At 31.3% G+C, this 17,892-nt stretch overlaps 3 protein-coding genes across 5 annotated transcripts; 2 read left to right on the forward strand and 1 right to left on the reverse strand.

The window, feature by feature from the left end:
• The first annotated feature begins 72 nt into the window (after positions 1–72).
• On the forward strand, positions 73–1,135 carry Roh (reduction of Rh1). The gene is made up of 3 exons (XM_083093869.1): positions 73–183; positions 600–773; positions 848–1,135. Exons 2-3 carry the CDS (start codon positions 608–610, stop codon positions 919–921), a joined length of 240 nt encoding a protein of 79 aa, XP_082949995.1. The 5' UTR covers positions 73–183; positions 600–607; the 3' UTR covers positions 922–1,135.
• A 211-nt stretch (positions 1,136–1,346) lies between these two features.
• Acf (ATP-dependent chromatin assembly factor large subunit) lies at positions 1,347–10,019 on the reverse strand. Of its 3 annotated transcripts, none has more exons than XM_083093853.1 (14): positions 9,398–10,019; positions 8,336–8,474; positions 8,038–8,252; positions 7,746–7,956; positions 7,422–7,666; positions 6,668–7,341; positions 6,114–6,590; positions 5,503–5,996; positions 4,614–5,393; positions 4,313–4,530; positions 4,072–4,247; positions 3,811–3,924; positions 2,973–3,324; positions 1,347–2,377 (listed from the first exon to the last, which is right to left on the reverse strand). In XM_083093853.1, exons 1-14 carry the CDS (start codon positions 9,508–9,510, stop codon positions 2,206–2,208), a joined length of 4,380 nt encoding a protein of 1,459 aa, XP_082949979.1. In that variant the 5' UTR covers positions 9,511–10,019; the 3' UTR covers positions 1,347–2,205. The 3 variants fall into 3 exon arrangements, with proteins under 3 accessions (XP_082949979.1, XP_082949978.1, XP_082949980.1); XM_083093852.1 differs by having other exon boundaries at positions 1,347–2,389; XM_083093854.1 differs by lacking the exon at positions 3,811–3,924 and having other exon boundaries at positions 1,347–2,389; positions 9,398–10,017.
• A 1,661-nt stretch (positions 10,020–11,680) lies between these two features.
• On the forward strand, positions 11,681–14,491 carry Nop56 (Nop56 ribonucleoprotein). Its single transcript, XM_083094128.1, has 3 exons — positions 11,681–11,818; positions 12,378–12,943; positions 13,034–14,491. The coding sequence occupies exons 1-3, from the start codon at positions 11,816–11,818 to the stop codon at positions 13,926–13,928; spliced, it is 1,464 nt and encodes a 487-aa protein (XP_082950254.1). The 5' UTR covers positions 11,681–11,815; the 3' UTR covers positions 13,929–14,491.
• The last annotated feature ends 3,401 nt before the right edge of the window (positions 14,492–17,892 follow it).

Consider the following 17,892-nt stretch of genomic DNA (forward strand, 5'->3'; position numbering starts at 1 on the left):
CGATAAAATATGGCGTAGCCAATCCGTAGTTCGCAATATTGTCCTATTTTATCTTGCCTGAAAAAAAAGTTAAGTTTCCACTCATGCTAGTTATTTTATCTATGGTTGTCACATATTGTGCTCCGAATACTTACTACAAATATATTATATAATTTTATTAAAAAGTCACCCGGATCAAATATCGTGAGTAGTTTAAAAATACTATTAAACGAAATACTAGAAGATAAATAAATACTTGATATATATTGATTGTTCCATATATATTATTATAAATTTCCATAGTCCATCATTTGTCTTCAAGGGTTAGAATTGTGACATCTAATTGTAATCATTATTCCATTCTTTTTCATCAGTATTAATATTGTTATATATATATTAATCATGTGTTGAATCTCCACTTTGTATTTCTTATTTGGATATATAACAAAAATTTTTCTTATATAATTTTTGATTAAAATATCGATCTATACAGCTGATTAGACTTGACAAAAATTTTTCGTTAATAATAATCTAATACTCGATATTGTTATTTCTTGTTCTCTGTCTATTCACATTATTAAATATAAATAAAAACAAATATCAATTGGAATTTATTACAGCAATCAACATGTCTGAAGGCACACAATATCGACCAATGAAATATCCATATACTATTTTGGGAAAGCTTTCTCAATTTCCATATAGATATTATATACAGCACAGTTGGTTGTTTAAATTTGCATTGATTGGTGGATTGGTGTCACTTCCGGTATTTTACAAAATACAAAAGCTATGTAAGTATATTTTATATAGGTCAGCAATTGTTCAAATGGAATACATACATATAATCTGTTATCACTATTTCTAGCATATTCTCCCGAGAATGTCAAGAAATGGGAAAAAATTCACAGAGAAATGTTTGAGAGCACTGGTCATCATTAAAATGGAAATACAATTGTTAGAAAATTATACATTAAGATAAAAGATGTTCAAGAGAAAAAACCTCTGTAACATCTATATATAATTAGAAAGAAAAAATAAATCTCACTATGCGAGATAATTTGCAGGAAAGGCAGAGAAGACTACTTTAAAAAATTTATTCAAGATTTATGTATTATCAAAATAATCGTATAAAATATACATGATTAAAAAGAAATTTTTTTTTCTTCTTTTTGCAAATGCTGTACAATCGATAGTATTTTGTACCATACTTTTACATAACTCTATCCTGAAAGCGTAAAATATTACAAAACAAAGATACACATGGAATAAAATAAGTACCATTGATGGAAAAAAAATTTTCATAAAATATGGGCAATATTGATATAACAATTTTTAGTTTGACAATAGTTATATAGAACACGCAGTACAAAAGTATCCAATTTTATTGTCTGAATCTACAAACATAAATTTGCTAATGGCATTTGATTTAATGCATTTTCCTGAAAACTGTATTTTAATTAAATCTTGCATATAACAGAGATTTCGAGAAAAAAATTGATAAAATTTATAGTTCATCATATATAGTTAACGATCCTTAATACAATTATTATAAAGAATGTACTGATGTATATATGTGTGTGTGTGTGTGTGTGTGTGTGTGTGTGCGCGCGCGCGCGTGTACATGTGAGAATGCGTATGCGTAAATAACACTAAAATAATAAATAATTATCAATGTGAGAATATATATTGAAAATTTTTTTTGTTTCTATATCTATATATATCTATAAAAAATTTTTTTTTTTAAATGAAGCCAATGAAACTAATGAGCATATATGTTGCTGTAAAACTCTGTGTACTTGTGTGCAATGCATCTAAAATTATATGTAGTGCTATTATGCATATGCACTTTTGCAAATAATACTGCATACATCTTTATTATAACAAGCCTCGAAGAAACCGACTTTAGAGAAGAAAAAAAGATCTTTATCATTATATGCTATTATAGTATATATAATACCATTGATTTTGCAAAGTAATTTTCATTCAGTTGTACTATTCCATGAGTTATCAATATAATTTCTCATTTCTCACTGTGAAAAAAAGTATTTAATTTATAAAATATTTTGAGCTACATACTGAGTCTGTATACCGCTCGTGATCGATTATCGGTATGTAAGTCCATATGCTAAGTTCAAAATATATAAACTTCTTGAGCGGTACCAGATTTTTTAATCTCACGAGTATGCACTCTATGCTAAAGTATATATATATATATTTTTTATTCTATCTTCTCTTCTGTGCTTCGCTTTCGTCCTCGCTATCCGATGTGCAATTTTCTTCATTATCTTCGTCAAATCTTGCCCTCTTAACTTTGGGTTCTTGGGAAAGTTCATTGAAATTCAAACCTAATTCTTTGCAGCGCTTCTCAAAGTACTTGCGTAATCGCATACCTGCACTGTACACGTAACTATTTTTAACAAAACATAGTCTCGCTCTTTATATATGTATTCCTAAAATGGTTCGGAGGCCAAAGATTACTTCAAGATCAACACAACAGCGAAGCCTTATTTGGGATATAAAGGTTACAGAATTAACGCACTTTATAAGCTTTATAAACAGATGTAAGAACAGAGAGATTCCTTTCACTGAATAATCAAAAATAATTACATTTAATCATCTAATCTTTTATATAATCTAGCATTTTGTGTAATGATAACTTTTTTCTTTTTTATCCAACTATATGTCTAAACACCGTATGTGCAGATTTATATTTGTGATATTCTATCAATTTAACTTGAATCATTTAAAAACTACCTATGTGTCAAGCCGTTAGTATATACAAATGATACAAAAACTGATATAGAGATGCTAATTTATTCTTTTGTTGTTAGTAATCGTATAATGTTAATTAAAATATATGTACCTGTGTATGTGTGTACTATTGTTAATAGCGTGAAGTAAATAAATTAATAATCCTGCATATTAATTAATATTGTAGTCTCTGGCATCCGAACTTGTGTGAAATAAATAACAAAAATGTTGATACATACTTGTAGACAGAACTATGTTCCTTGTTGTACAATCTGCAGTTTTCAAAAATCAGCTGGCAATCGCTAAAGAATTTATCTAGCGTTTCGTAGTCGCCGTTACCGAGTTTGTATTTGATTGTTCCAAAGTCCATCGGATTAGAAATGATATCGTGATAATCTGGGACTTCATCCTTTGTGACGGGCGACAAAAACGGCCATGAATCTCTATGATGCCTAATGTCGGTCAATAATTCTTGCAATTTAGCCATAGATCCTTTGATTGAATTTTTGTCTTCCTCGTGTTCAATTTCGGCAGCCCTTTTTGTCGCACGTCGTGTTTGTCTTGGTTCGGTATCATCTGATGCGCTGCTATCTGTACATTTAAAAGTTCTATATTTAACTAATGCATATTATATTTTTTATCTCAATTCAATGTTAAATTTACAAGCCTATGCTAAAAAATAAGAATTCTATTGATAGCTGACATTTTTATGATATATGAGTTAGCAACAGAAGTTTCATTGCCATGATAAAATCAAATATTTATATGTATAAGGATGTATAATGCTGTATTAGAAGGTCTGTCCACATAATAATTTCAATTTTAATAGAAAAGAGAAATAATTATTGATGTATTATTAAAAAATTATTGATAGAGGGAGAGATTTCTAATACCTTATTGTTCATATATTTCAAAATAGTACAAAATTATGAAAAATATCCAGATAAATTAATAATGAACAGACCCATTATTTTAACGTGCAGTGCTTTCCAAAAAAAGAAAGAAGGAGAATTAGCCATGAATGGGAGATGCTGCACACGTATACACACAGTAAAAAGAGAGGGATACAATACAGACCATCCCAGTCTGTGGATTCTGTAGTGAGGAGGCTCTTGGCAAAGCCATGGATGCGAGAGCGTGCTGCTGCTGCGCACAGCCTCTCCTTGTCTCTTTCCCTTTCACGCCCCCTCACTATCAACATAATTTTAACGCTAAGAAACTTTCTAATATATTCTTACCACACTTTTATCTTTCTATAACTTCAAGAGGCAGTAAATTGGAAAAATTTTCAATTATAATAGAAAGAAGAAGAACAAGATTTTTAAGATCTTCCATTACCTTTTGTTACATTCCTTCTTCTAGGCTTGCATTTAGAACAAGACCATCTTCCTCTAGGAGCTCTCGACAACGGCGGTTCTACGCATTCTAAATGATAATGGTTTGGACATGTGTCACAGGAGATCAACTTTCCACCATTTTTACACAATGCGCATAAGTTTTCTAGGCGCACATTTCTGAAAAGGAAAATAAAAAACACAAGTTAGGGGAAAAAAAAAGTTAATATAAAAAGATAACTTACATATCTTCCTCACTATCTTCATCATCTTCATCGTCTTCTTGATCATTTTCATCATCGCTGTGAGGTATGCGCTTCGCCCGATTGTGTCGCGTCTCTTTGGTCAATATTACTTCATCCTCAATTTCATCCTCGAATCTTTTCCGTCTTTGAGCTTTTTCTTTGAGTTTTATCTCCGGTGGTCTACACGCTGTGCAAAACCAATCTCCTGCCGGTACAGCCTAAATAAATAACGATAATAATAATGATAAATAAGATCGAAATGATAATATCGATCTATCAATCAATGTAAACTATTAATTACATTAAGTTTTGGCTTTAGACAATAGAGATGATGTCCCCTGTTGCATCCATCACAAAGCAACATGTTCTCCGCGTCTCTACGCCTTCGACATATGCGACATTGAGCATTCAATGCGCTTCTGTCCCACGCGACGCTATTATGCAAAGTACTCAAATGAACGAATAACTGAGACCAATTGGTCGACGCTATCAACGATTGTTCCCATCTCTCCCGAGCTTCTTCGCCCGACCATTTCTTATCCTTCTGATCGGGTCCGAGCGGTCTCTGCAAGTATCTCTGTTCTATAGCGTGAGACAATTGTAAAATAGCACAAGCCATCTGCTTGATAGCCGCCTGTTGTTTTTGATCGATAGGCATTTCATCTTCACTGGGTAAACCTAAGTACATTCCTGGATCTCTATAAGTCTTTATATTAATGCTTCCGACTTCGGAATCGGGAGTACCGGGTCTACTATGTTTAGATTCATTCTTTATCTTATCTATCAATGTATTAGAGGGTGGTATATCTATGTCTATCTCACTACCCGCACACATCAGTTTATCACATTGTTTGTCATAACTTCTCTTATTGATCGCGTTTCTCCAGACTGTGCGATCGATGATCTTAAGAGATCCCAAACAACCTGCATTGATTTTGTCTTCAAAATCTAAAATATGATCTCTCAGCGTCATTTCCATTACTTCGTCGACCGCCACATCTGAAGGAAAATTCAAATTCGCGTTCTCGTATTTATTCTTTTTATTCATCTTATTGGTCTGACCTTTATTAGAATCTGAAAACTACACGTGAAAATCTATTTATTTTTTGTCTTTTAATCGCATGTAATTGTGTAGCACGAAAATAGATATATAAGTATATCTACTTAATTATACAAAATTATATACTTACAACGTCAGGATTTAATCTGTATTTAGGACAATCATTGATAACAAGAAGCAAATTGTCCATCTCTTGCAAAAGATTATTTCTAAGCTCGCTCTCTCTGATCCCCCTTGTGCTCAAATTATCTATTAGTGCTTGTATATCTTCTGCATTTCCATAAAAGCTCCAGGTAACCAGTGATCTCTTGCAATGAACAGGACAATCTTTATCTCCTGTACATAGTACTAAGCTCTTTTTAATATTAATGAGATCTTGCTTAAATTCCTTTCGAGAATTCGTTTCCTTGCGTGGCGATTTGACTCCATTTTTATCCGAAGACAGAATTTTCTTCGGTGACTTCTTTGATTTTTTGAAACTGTTCTCTTTGTCGCTAAATTCATCCTCAAATTTATTTCTTAGATATGCATACGTAGCCTCCTTATCTTGCAATTCTGGGTGGTGTGGAGTGCCCTCAGGAAGACAACTTCCAGGCCAGCGTTCATCATTTTCTACAAATAATCCTACAAAAAAAATCGATAATCAATAGAAATTTAATCCTTTTAATTTAATTCAATTTTTAATCTCTCCCATTTAATTTCTACTTAACATTTTATGAAAATATGTATTTAGAAACATACCTGGTATAGATATAAATCTCCAATATCTTCGATGAGCTCTATCTGAGCCCAGGTAAAGCATCATCTTGTCATCTCTTGATGCTTGCTGCAATTCTTTAAGTTTGTTTTCATATTCTTCTTTTTTCTTTTCTTCTTCATAATTGCCACGCGTAATCTTTTTCAATTTTGGTTCTTCTTCTTCGACTTTTCCTTCTTTCTCGCGTTCCCGCATCTTTTCTTTTTCCTCTTTTTCTTTCTTTTGTTCAGCAAGCAAAAACAACTTTAACTCTTTTTTTGCTTGATGTAATTTATCATATCGCTCTTCGATTGCGTCACGTATTGATGCAAAAGTAAGCAATTGATTGATCAGACATGTGACGATTTTTATTTTGTCATCTAAATCAAGTTCGCATACATTTCGATGACCTAATAATCGCAAAAGATAATCATCATTTATTCTCAAAAGGAGCGCTGGTTCGTCAAAATTTGTATAGCCACCTACAACAGATAATGTTATAAAAGAAAAACATTAAATATTAAATAAATTAAATAATATATATCATACATATACACACCCTTTTGAGAATATCGCCACTTAGAAGCTGCTTCGCTTATGCGTCCTCCGGAACTTAATAAATGTTGTCTCAAAATTTCACTCAAAGTTATGTGATCTAATGTAAGTTCTGATAGTTTGCATCCCTGATAAGTTGTACACCATCTAGAAGCTATAGTAGCAAGTTTTACAGCTTTTGCCATCGATGATGCACCTTCATAAGGACTAATACCATCCAGCAAGGTAGATGCTTGAGCATCAATTTCATTATCTTCTCCTGCTTGATATTTAAATATATTTGATAATAACAGTTGTAACAGGTCACTCCAAGGACCAGATGCTTCTTTGGTCAATAATATTTTTTCCAACAATTCGAGATTGAAACCTCCTGGAAAATATACCGACACTTCTAATTCTTCATTGAAAAATTCAAGAAATTCCGATATCATAACAAAGTCTCCAAATTTTTCGTTTGGTATGTTGCATTTAATAATAGTAGGTTCAGGAATAGGACAAAGATCTTCGCATTCGAGATCTTCTCTCGGTTTATTCCACTGTTTCATGTATGCAGCCAAAGCTGCTAACTTTTGTTTTTTCTCCTTCTTATGCTCACTGTTCAACACTCTTTCTGCTTTACGTTTTGCTTTCTCTTCCAAAGCTTTTGCTTTAAGTTCTTCTTTAAATTTGCCATTTGTTCTGTTGATAAATATTTGAAAACATTTAAAAAATATTAAATGAACAAAAATTCTTTAAAACAAATTCTGAATAATTTTTACCTTGGTTTTCGATGTTTTTTCACTGCTCCCGTGTCATTCGTTTTTCTACTGTCATTAACTTTTTTCAATGGATCCGATTTTTCGAATGTTTTTTGTTTTGATATATCTGAGGTGAGAAATTTATCTATAGATTCTTGTTTCTGTTTGACAGACTTTTTTACACGCACTGTAAAATCTGGAAGTGTGCCAGCAAAAATAGTATCAAAACGTACTTTGTTAATTCCATATTTTTCCAAGACACTTTCCTACAACAATGAAATAAAAATTGCATCTTAACAAGGATGATAAATGTTTCTAGACAATTATTTAATATTCTGTATTAACCTTGACAACCCATATACCGCTATCATTTTGTTCACAGAGTTGCCGAAGGAATATTTTATTACGTTCTCTGCTATAATGTTGTTTTTGTCTTCTGACTTGAGATGCTTCTACTATCATGAGTTGGCTGACATCAGAATCTCCAGAATCTAATTGTTCTACTTCATAACGAAATAATTTTGCTGGTGGATGATAATATTGTTCTTGTAGATTCCTAAAATATTCAGTAATGAAGCTAAAAATTGATAGTGAAAAATAATTTAATAAAGATTAAGATAATTTAGATTATATTTACCTGCCATTTTCATTCATGTATGCCTTAATTTGCTGTTCTGTAGGTACAATAACTTGAAGAACATGACAATCACACCAAGATTCTTCAGTAAAGCTAGCCTCTACCATTTCTCCCACAAAATAACGATCTCTCGCAAATTGGAAAACATCTTCAACCATCTCATTGAAAGAAGATCTATTTGTTTTACTAGCAAGGTATAATATAGGGATTCGTAACTGAAAAATATGAAATAATGATTTATAAACATATTCAACAATGCTAATTCATCATATTTTATACAAAATTACAATGTCTATACCTCCATTGGAAATTCTTTCAAGCTCTTCTTTGCATTTTCTTCGCATTGTAAAGCTTCTTCAAACGTCATATTGGTTCTGCCTGTGATACTGCACGACCATATAAGCGAGTTGCACAAAATAATTCGCTCGCAAAATTCACTGTAATAGAATTCATAAAATATATATTATAACATAGTATATAGTATATAACATATACAAGAATCTTTTATGTACATATTTTTATTTGAAATTTTAATTTATCAATTATAAAGATTTATATTAAAAAATATAAATTTAGAAAAGAAATAAACTCAATAATTTATAAGGAAAAAATTTTAAAACATTTATAAATATAAGTTAATTAAATATAATTATTAAATAATTTATTTACATTAATATAATTTACATATATTTAATAAAAAAACCTTCATTTTATAATATCAATGCACATAATAAACAACTGTTTAAATCATGTTTTTAAATATAATGATATGACAACTTTGATGATTTTTAATTATTACTATATTTTTAAAGAAAAAAATTATGAAACAGATCTTTTATAAAACAACAAAAGAGGTCCACTTATCTAGCAATAATACACAGAAATTTTAATCTTTAATTTATATCTAATGTATCTTTATTTAAACATATAGATATACACAGATATATTTTCTAATTAGATGAAATTAAGAGATTGCCCCATTTTGCTCAGGAAAGAAAATAATAAAATGGGACATGTAATCCGCCTTTCGATTTTTGAATAAAATTAGAGGACTTATTTCCGAGAACGCATCAATAGATTTTTACCAATGTCAACATAAATTTCGTTATAAACAAGCCTCCGGTGAAACCTTCGCGATTGGATTATCAAGTCCTACACGATCCAACAAAGTTAATTCCGGTAATTGACGTGCATGCATAATTTGTATGCAGCGGTAGAACAAGAGTTTGCAGTTCGCGCTATAAACAAATACGTTCTACTCTAACACGGCAATATTCTACCTCCGGTTGCACGATAGTGCAACGTCGTCGCGAGCAAGAATCAGCGGGATTAATCGATTCACCTCGCGAACTTAACTCACTTGTAGTTCTTGAATATCTCATTGGTAACCTCGCAATGATACACCTCGTCGTCGTCCCTAAAGTCGGACGAGACGTAGAGACGCTGGAACGGTTGTTTGCGTAGAAGCGGCATCGCGATGACTTTCCACGCGCGGCGACGACGACGACGATGATGATGACAATAACGACGATGACTTCCCTGCCGCGAGGAGCTCGGTCACAGCCACAGGCCACAAGCCGAACGAAATCCGATCGTGGAACAAGATACAAACGGCACACCGTGGAATGAGACGCGCGCCAAGTAGCACACGCGGTATATATATCAGTGTGGAATAGTACGCTCGTCTCGTGCCAATCAACGTGCGCGCGCGCGCCCTCGCGCGCACGCTCGACCCGGGGGGGATTTCGCCGACGTCAAGCGGCGAATCTCGGCGACGTCGCCGATCGGCGACTTTCCGTCATTCCGCGTAAATTGATAACACGATGATATCGCGGGAGAGCGCGTAATGTCACCAGCCGCCGCACACACGAGACATATGTACATACATACAACGCTAAGTACGATATCCTCACACCTGTCACCCCCCCACAGTATATACGCATGTATGTATAAGCGTATGTATTGCGCGGCCGGAAATCATGGCGAAACTCTGGCGATTGCACTACGACTCAGCATTGCTTACTCGTTGCCAACTTGACGTTTTGCGCGCGGATCTCGATTGCTGGACAAGATACGAGCGGTCTTCTTGTTCCAAGAGGTGCCAGCTGATTCGATTATTAATTAATGTATCTATTTACGGTTTGATACACAATGAAATGATCCGTGCAGACGGAACGAAATGTATGAAATTGACGTACATGGAATCGCAGAAAAAGCTTGTAATGTTTGTGTAAACCGTTCATAAATATACATATTTTCATGCAGAATGTATCGCAGTTTATACTATAATATTCTTTCGTAAAGAAAAGATTGACAGCACATAAAAATTAAGTAGTCATAATTAGTAAGAATTGGATGATAATCCAGATCTTACCTTGTTTTTATAGTCGCAATACGATGATAGCTGGGAAAGATTTATCATTTGCAATGATCTTTCTCTCTCTCTCTTTCCTTCTTTTCATTCAGATTTATACGTTCCAGAGTAAAAGTATTTTTACAAGATAATGCATGTTAATTTAAATGTCCAATCGTTTGCATAGATACGCGATGCGAAATGATAGAAAATAATCGCGGACCTTCAACGATGTTGACAATATATATACATACATTGATCCGAATGTCAACTGAAAAAAACGCGGGCGATTAATTACGTCGCACATCATTGTTGGCAACACGCATGTCCGGTTTCCTGAAGTGACTAAATTTGGCGGGAATAAACATGTTGACTTTTTTGAACAGCAACGTCTCCATCGGAGGATGTCGTCAAAAATCGCAGATTTGGATTTTCCACCGTTCGATTTAAACTTGTGACATTCTTCTCATCTCGTGTCTTTTATAAATCTGAAAAATCACGAAATCATTAGAAATATGCGTTTGAAAATAAATTAACTCGATCGAAATGCGATATACATAAAATCTAAAAGCGATTCGATTATTGTCGGGAATCATTTTACGCGACATGGATGCTGGATCAAGACTTTTAGTATCAACAGATTAACAAACAGCCAAGAAAACATATCGTAAACAATAGAGTATAAACATACCCTGGCGAAAATAAATATCGGAGCGTAAGTCGAATGTAAGGAAAGAGTAACAGAAGTGTAAACGAAGCTTCTAGGAGGCGTAAATTGAAACAACGAAACGTAAACGAAGTGTTAACGCTTCATGTTACTCTTCTGTTACTCTTTCCTTACATTCGACTTACGCTCCGATATTTATTTTCGCCAGGGTATCATTCACGAAAAATAAAAAGTATAGAAATAAAGAAGCGTCTATACATTTAAAAAAATGTTTCAGTTTTGTGTGATATTATATAAGGTGTATCGTAAATCGCGCCCATTATATTGAACTATTCCAGAATGAAAAATGAATCTAAAAGTCTGAAATCATTTTCTTGCAATGTTTAATAAAAAAGAAATTATTAAATTAAGATCACCTACACGATAAAAAAATTCTGAGACTATTGTAAAGCTTTTTTTGCTTCTTGTCTTATCGAAATCGATATAATTATTATTATTCATTTCGATATCAATGATTTTTAAAATAATTAATACATTTATATATGCGATATTTTTTTAACTCGATATCATCTGTGAGATGTAATATAAATTGTTTTAAATAACGGAAAGTACGTCACGTTCATTACTCACATGCCCACGCCATCTGTGACTGAATGTGCTATTTCACACTTCACATCCGTTTTAGTTGGATGATAAGCTTAGATATGCTTGGAAATCTTTGTAAAATACAAAATACAAAGATATAGAATTATTACAAAATGGTAAGTCACAACTTTTACGTTATGTAATAATTTGACAATCCGTTTCGAATTATATTTTTTCTATTTAATACATTAAGTTATGTTGATCGCATGTTACATCGTGTCGATACACAAGCATGTGGCGACTCGTTGAATTTTACACGGATATTATATAAATTTCGCGTACGTTAGCAGTCTTTAGGTCCAAAATTGAGACATGTATTTGTCAGATTGTAATTTTGGCTATATTTAAGATATAATCATTACTCTAAAAATGATTATTATTTACAAATTATGGTAATCCTAACCTTGAATCGAAATGAACATGTTTTATTGTGTTCATATATGTGTGATATTTATTTTATTAATTTATTTATTAATTAAAAGAGAAAAATAATTACAAAATAATATAAAAAATAACGATGGAATAATAACAAAAATCATAAATGTTACATTGTGATTTGTAAGACGTTGAGAGAAATTAAGGTAGACTTTTTCTAGAATGTTCATGCTAGCATGTAGAAACAAAAAAAATAAATATCCTATAAAATATTACTAAAGTCAATTCTTTGCTTTACAGTCGAAGCTCTTCATTCTGTTTGAACATGCCACTGGATATGCTCTATTTCGTATTAAAGAATTCGAAGAGATTGGAATGTTGTTGCCTCAAGTGGAACAATCTATAACAGATCTATCGCGTTTCCGTAATGTCGTGAACCTCGTTGGATTTGCACCTTTCAAGTCAGGACTGGCTGCTCTTGAAAATATCAACAATATTTCCGAAGGGATTGTCTCGGAGCACCTGAAACTTTTTTTAGATTCTTCCTCTCATGAATTCACCAAGGATAGTATCCTTGGTGTTGCAGATCCTAAACTCGGTGCTAGTATCACTGAAACTTTAGATATAAAATGCGATCATCTCAATGCTGTCCCTGAGATCATTAGAGGAATTAGATATCATTTTGATCATTTGGTGAAAGGCTTTACTCCTGAAGATTCAATAACTGCGCAAAAAGGTCTTGGACATAGTTACTCGAGAGCTAAAGTTAAATTCAATGTGAATCGAGTAGATAATATGATCATACAGAGCATAACTTTACTGGATCAATTAGACAAAGATATTAATACCTTCAGCATGCGTATACGGTATGTATAGTATTTTTATATTTGAATATGTTGGAAATAAATAAACTCGAAAATAGTAGAAAGTAACTTTTATCTTTGTTTTGATTCTAGTGAATGGTATAGCTATCACTTTCCAGAACTTTCAAAGATAGTTCCAGAAAATTATATATATGCAAGGGTAGCACAAGTGTTACAAAACAGAAAAGAATTAACGGACGACAAGATATCTGCATTAGAAGAAGTTGTTATGGATGATGCAAAAGCAAAGATGATCGTCAATGCAGCCAAGTCATCCATGGGAATGGATATAAATGCGACTGATTTGATGAATGTTCAACAGTTTGCTAAACGTGTTGTCGCATTAGTAGACTATAGAAAGAAAATGTCTAGATATTTAACATCAAAAATGGAAGGAGTGGCACCAAATCTAGCTACTTTAATCGGAGATCAAGTCGGCGCCAGATTAATAGCACACGCTGGATCACTAACTAATTTAGCAAAGGCTCCAGCCTCTACTGTTCAGATATTGGGAGCAGAAAAAGCTCTATTCAGAGCATTAAAAAGCCGTGGTAAAGCAAATACCCCGAAATATGGACTTTTGTTCCATTCCACATTTATTGGTCGTGCTGGTACCAAAAATAGAGGTCGAATCGCAAGATATCTGGCGAATAAATGCTCTATTGCTTCTCGAATTGACTGTTTTACTGAAACACCATTGAAAATATTTGGGGAAAAATTACGACAGCAAGTAGAAGACAGATTAGTGTATTTTACAACTGGTAAGGAACCAAAGAAAAATTTAGACGTGATGAGAGAAGCACTAGAAGAAACAGCACATATGTTGGCTACTATGGAAAAAGAGAAGAAAGAAAAAAAGAAAAAGAGAAAAAGCAAAGTGCTCGAAAATGGCCAGGAAAATGGACATATTGAAAACGGCGAAGTAGAAGTGGATACATCTTTACAGAAAAAGAAAAAGAAAAAAAAATCGAAACACGTTGCTGAATAAAAATTTGTCTCTTCTATATATATAGATATGTATCATTTAAAATTAAGGTAAAATTATAAATATCTTTTTATAAACTTATTTGAAAATATTTCTATAGGTTTTTTTACTTTATAGGGAGAACTAATAAGTTTTCTGTATAAAGTAAAATTTCTTTGTATTCCTGATCTTTCATTGACATTGCATCATGATATCAAGTGAGAAAGTATGTGAATTATTTTCTCGGAAAATACATAAGGAAAAAAATTATTTTTTATATGCCCCTATTTATATTTGATAATGTTTAACATTGGCAGATACTATTCTCTACAGATTTATGCATAAATAAACAATTTTAATGGCATTAATATATAAATCTGTAGAGAATAGACTCTTCAGGAACTGTTTCTTGAATTCGCCTCAATAATATATATATACAGGTAATTTTGTTAAAGGTCCTGTTTTCCCATAGTATAAAAATTTATTTTCATGTATTTTCCAAGAAATGAAATGAAATTTACATGATTTCTTGCTTCTGTCATGAATCAATATGACTATAGGAAGAAAATAAAAACTTTACAACATTATTTGTGTTTGTTATTTAACATTAATTGTGTGTATCCTCTACAGATTCTTGCAAATATAAATGTATCCATTGAATCTTTTTATATCATAAAACGAGATTACACGAAAATGTTTTGTTAATAAACCATTTCCAAAGAGATATAGCATTATTTTTTATATTGAGGAAAATATACATAAATCTGCAAGGATATACGACATTACATTGAATTTAATTACTAAAATCATAAAATAATATAATAACAAGTAATTGAGACCATTCATATAATATACACAAAATAATAAAATGACAAAACTGAGAGATAAAAATAGTCGATAAAAAAATTTTATTCCAATTATTTTTACTAGAATAGATAGGAATAGGTAGAGAGGTAATTATATTAATGAAAAGATAAATGATGCTACCATTAATATTCAGTGTTAACACCAGCACCAATTACCATTTAATAACGATAAGTCTGTATATATATAAAGTAGATATATAAATATCTAAACAATAATTACAATAAAATTATTAGGTCTAGCCAAGTCAGAGTCTCAAAAATCAACAACTGAGCTATTTAAATATCGGATCGCATATAAATACTAAGCATTATATTACTTTGCTATGATTCACATTCGAGGATTAATAAATGCTTGATCAAATATAAATTTCATTTGAAATGTTATATATCAGATTATATATATATGTATATTTTATACGCGCGATTAATATTGATATGTATTAGTATAAAACATAATTTCAAATGTTTATTACATAAGATGTTTGTCGATTAAAATATACAGGTATATTAAAGGGATCTTTCATAGTTAAATTCTTATCTTCACTTTAACTTTTATCTAAGTTTTTTTTTAAATAATTCATAATATAGTCATATGAAATAAATGTCAGATTCATAAAATAAATATCTAACAAAAATAGATAATGATACTCGCGTTCAATCAGTCTAACATAAACAATATTAACGCGCGTAAATAAAATAACGAGGAATAATAACATAATTGTTGCGCAACATATTGAAAAATTCATCAGCAAAAAGAAAATTAATTTCAATAGGTGCGATGTCGCGCGAATTGTGTTAACTTTAAGTTTTACAAAGGGTTTTATAACACTAAACTGTACATGTGTATCCCTGTATAACACTGTCATAATAATCGGCTGATGATCCTCTAACTTGCGAATTGACTAAAACGATTTTTCTCTTATATATTTATACAATATATTTTCACATTTGAAAAATACATCCCTGCCTATGTGTTGAACATCTTGCCTCATATAAAATGCTCAAATAATGGAAAATGTAAAGGACCACTTGCCTTTACATATGTAGTTCAGTCTCTGGTACTCGCGCGAAAGCTCTTCTCTTTCTCTGATTAGAGAACATGATTTCTTTGAGCTAACTTTACAGAGCAAAACAATTGAATAATTATTCGACATGATGCTTTTCTCTTTGTATTTATAAAATAGCTTCTATTGTATCAATTGCTTCTGGGATTTAATTTTGTGATACACTAATACTATGTAATTTTGTAAAGAATATATTCGTATGTACGAGTATAATACTTAACTTTGCCACTGAACTTGAAATAATTTCAACTTGTAATTTTTGTATCAATATGTTGAGAAGTGATGAGAGATAAATATTTTTCTTTTTTTCAATATATATATATACAATAAATAATAATTCAGGCATCTATAATTTTTGTATATATCAATTTCTGTAACAAGTAAAATATTTCAATATCATGTAGCAAAGATAAACTAATCTAAGAAGAACGGTTGTGATGTGAACACGTGATTATATGTATAACACAATAATGTAGTAATGATTACTGCTTACAATTAATTATGATGTGATAATAATTCCATAAACATTTATGTCGAAGGATATGCATTTCATTGTTAGTAAGTAATATAATCAAATGCTAATGATGCTTCGCTGCCCGACTTACGATAATCGTATAATATCATGTAATATATAGTAAATATTAATTTCTTTTAATTTACACAATTAACGAACCCTTAAACAATTTACAATGGATCGCATATGCAATATTGATGTTGAATCGAGCATGAAAGTTTTCTCATGTCGATGTTGTGCATAGATTCAAAAAATTCAATTTTACTATAAAATAAATGCTAAAAATATCAATATCTACAGCCCTTTTTACGAGAGAAAGAGCGTATTATAATTGTAGTTTTTCCTGTCATAGTAACAAAGAGGGAAGCACTTATTAATATCCACTAATGATTCATTCTTTCTCTTCATATAACTTCTATGTCAGCTGCCAAAATGTCATTTTACATACATGTCTTTAAAAGACTACTGCAATTGTGTCTTTTGTAGTTTTAATATTACGAAAGCATCAACATTTTCATTCATCGCAACCATGTTCCAGACAATGTACACGTGATGATAAGTTAATGCATTTTTAATCAGATTATGCTCTTTTTCGAGTATGTATATATATTTTTATAATACATTTTTATTATAATAAGGCATAATCCTGATTCCTCCAAAAGAGAGAGATTAATATACATTATGTATAAAATACACAGTGATAAATTCTGCCAAATTTGTTCCCGCGTAATTTACAAGCAATAACGTCGCATATTATTGAAATTACACGTATTTATGAGTTTTAGGAATGCTACTTATCGTTGCCTTCGCATTTTAACGCGTAATTATTGGCTCAGACTATATATGTATGTACCAGACTGCCTTATAATAATTGAGAAAAACAACGATCGATATCTTCATATATTATTCATTATTATTGTATATCATTTGTATTTATGTATCTTTTTTCTTTTTATCGCCTATGTATATCGTTTTTATACAAGTTCTAATTTTTAAGAACCTGTATGATATTGAATTATTTCATTTATACAAATCAGAATTATAAGTAATTAACGTAAATTCTCTAAATTATTTTATCTTTTTGCATTGAGTTAATTCTTTAAGGTAAGTAATACACATTTCTTAAATCATATGCTGAGGATTCTATAAGCCATAACAAGATATTTTATATATAATCATCTAATATATTGAATTTTGTATAAATTTAAAGAAGAATTAACTTAAGTGAAAATTTTAAAATTATCTTTTCAATCAAATCCACATTAAAATAAGTAATTTAACAACAAAATAAAATTTTGATTTATTAAAATCTTTGCACACATATATTGCGCTATGATATTTTATCTCATCCTGATAATCCTTTATTGGAATGCAGGAAAGAACGTCACATTGGGCTGCTGCTGTTGGTTCTGTGATAGTGGTTGCATTGGTGATACGTATCCCATTCCTGGTGCTATGAGCATATAATTTCTCAACACACACATTTTTGTATATCAAATCAGTGAGACAACATTCAAATTACAATGGCTAATTTATTATATGCA

The sequence above is a fragment of the Camponotus vicinus genome, unplaced genomic scaffold (genome assembly GCF_025532165.1).
Source record: "Camponotus vicinus isolate PSW18456_S1 unplaced genomic scaffold, iyCamVici1.0 SCAF_3, whole genome shotgun sequence".
NCBI lineage: Eukaryota > Metazoa > Arthropoda > Insecta > Hymenoptera > Formicidae > Camponotus > Camponotus vicinus.

What these genes read in the sequence shown, in the direction of transcription:
- Roh (XM_083093869.1), top strand. Translation starts at nt 608, where the DNA reads ATGTCTGAAGGCACACAATATCGACCAATGAAATATCCATATACTATT. An exon ending in TTACAAAATACAAAAGCTAT is followed by an intron (nt 774 to 847) that starts GTAAGTATATTT and finishes CACTATTTCTAG; the next exon opens with CATATTCTCCCGAGAATGTC.
- Acf (XM_083093852.1), bottom strand. Translation starts at nt 9,510, where the DNA reads ATGCCGCTTCTACGCAAACAACCGTTCCAGCGTCTCTACGTCTCGTCC. An exon ending in ACAGATTAAATCCTGACGTT is followed by an intron (nt 5,394 to 5,502) that starts GTAAGTATATAA and finishes TTTCACGTGTAG; the next exon opens with TTTTCAGATTCTAATAAAGG. An exon ending in GTCTAAAGCCAAAACTTAAT is followed by an intron (nt 4,531 to 4,613) that starts GTAATTAATAGT and finishes TTATTTATTTAG; the next exon opens with GCTGTACCGGCAGGAGATTG.
- Nop56 (XM_083094128.1), top strand. An exon ending in ACCTTCAGCATGCGTATACG is followed by an intron (nt 12,944 to 13,033) that starts GTATGTATAGTA and finishes TTTTGATTCTAG; the next exon opens with TGAATGGTATAGCTATCACT.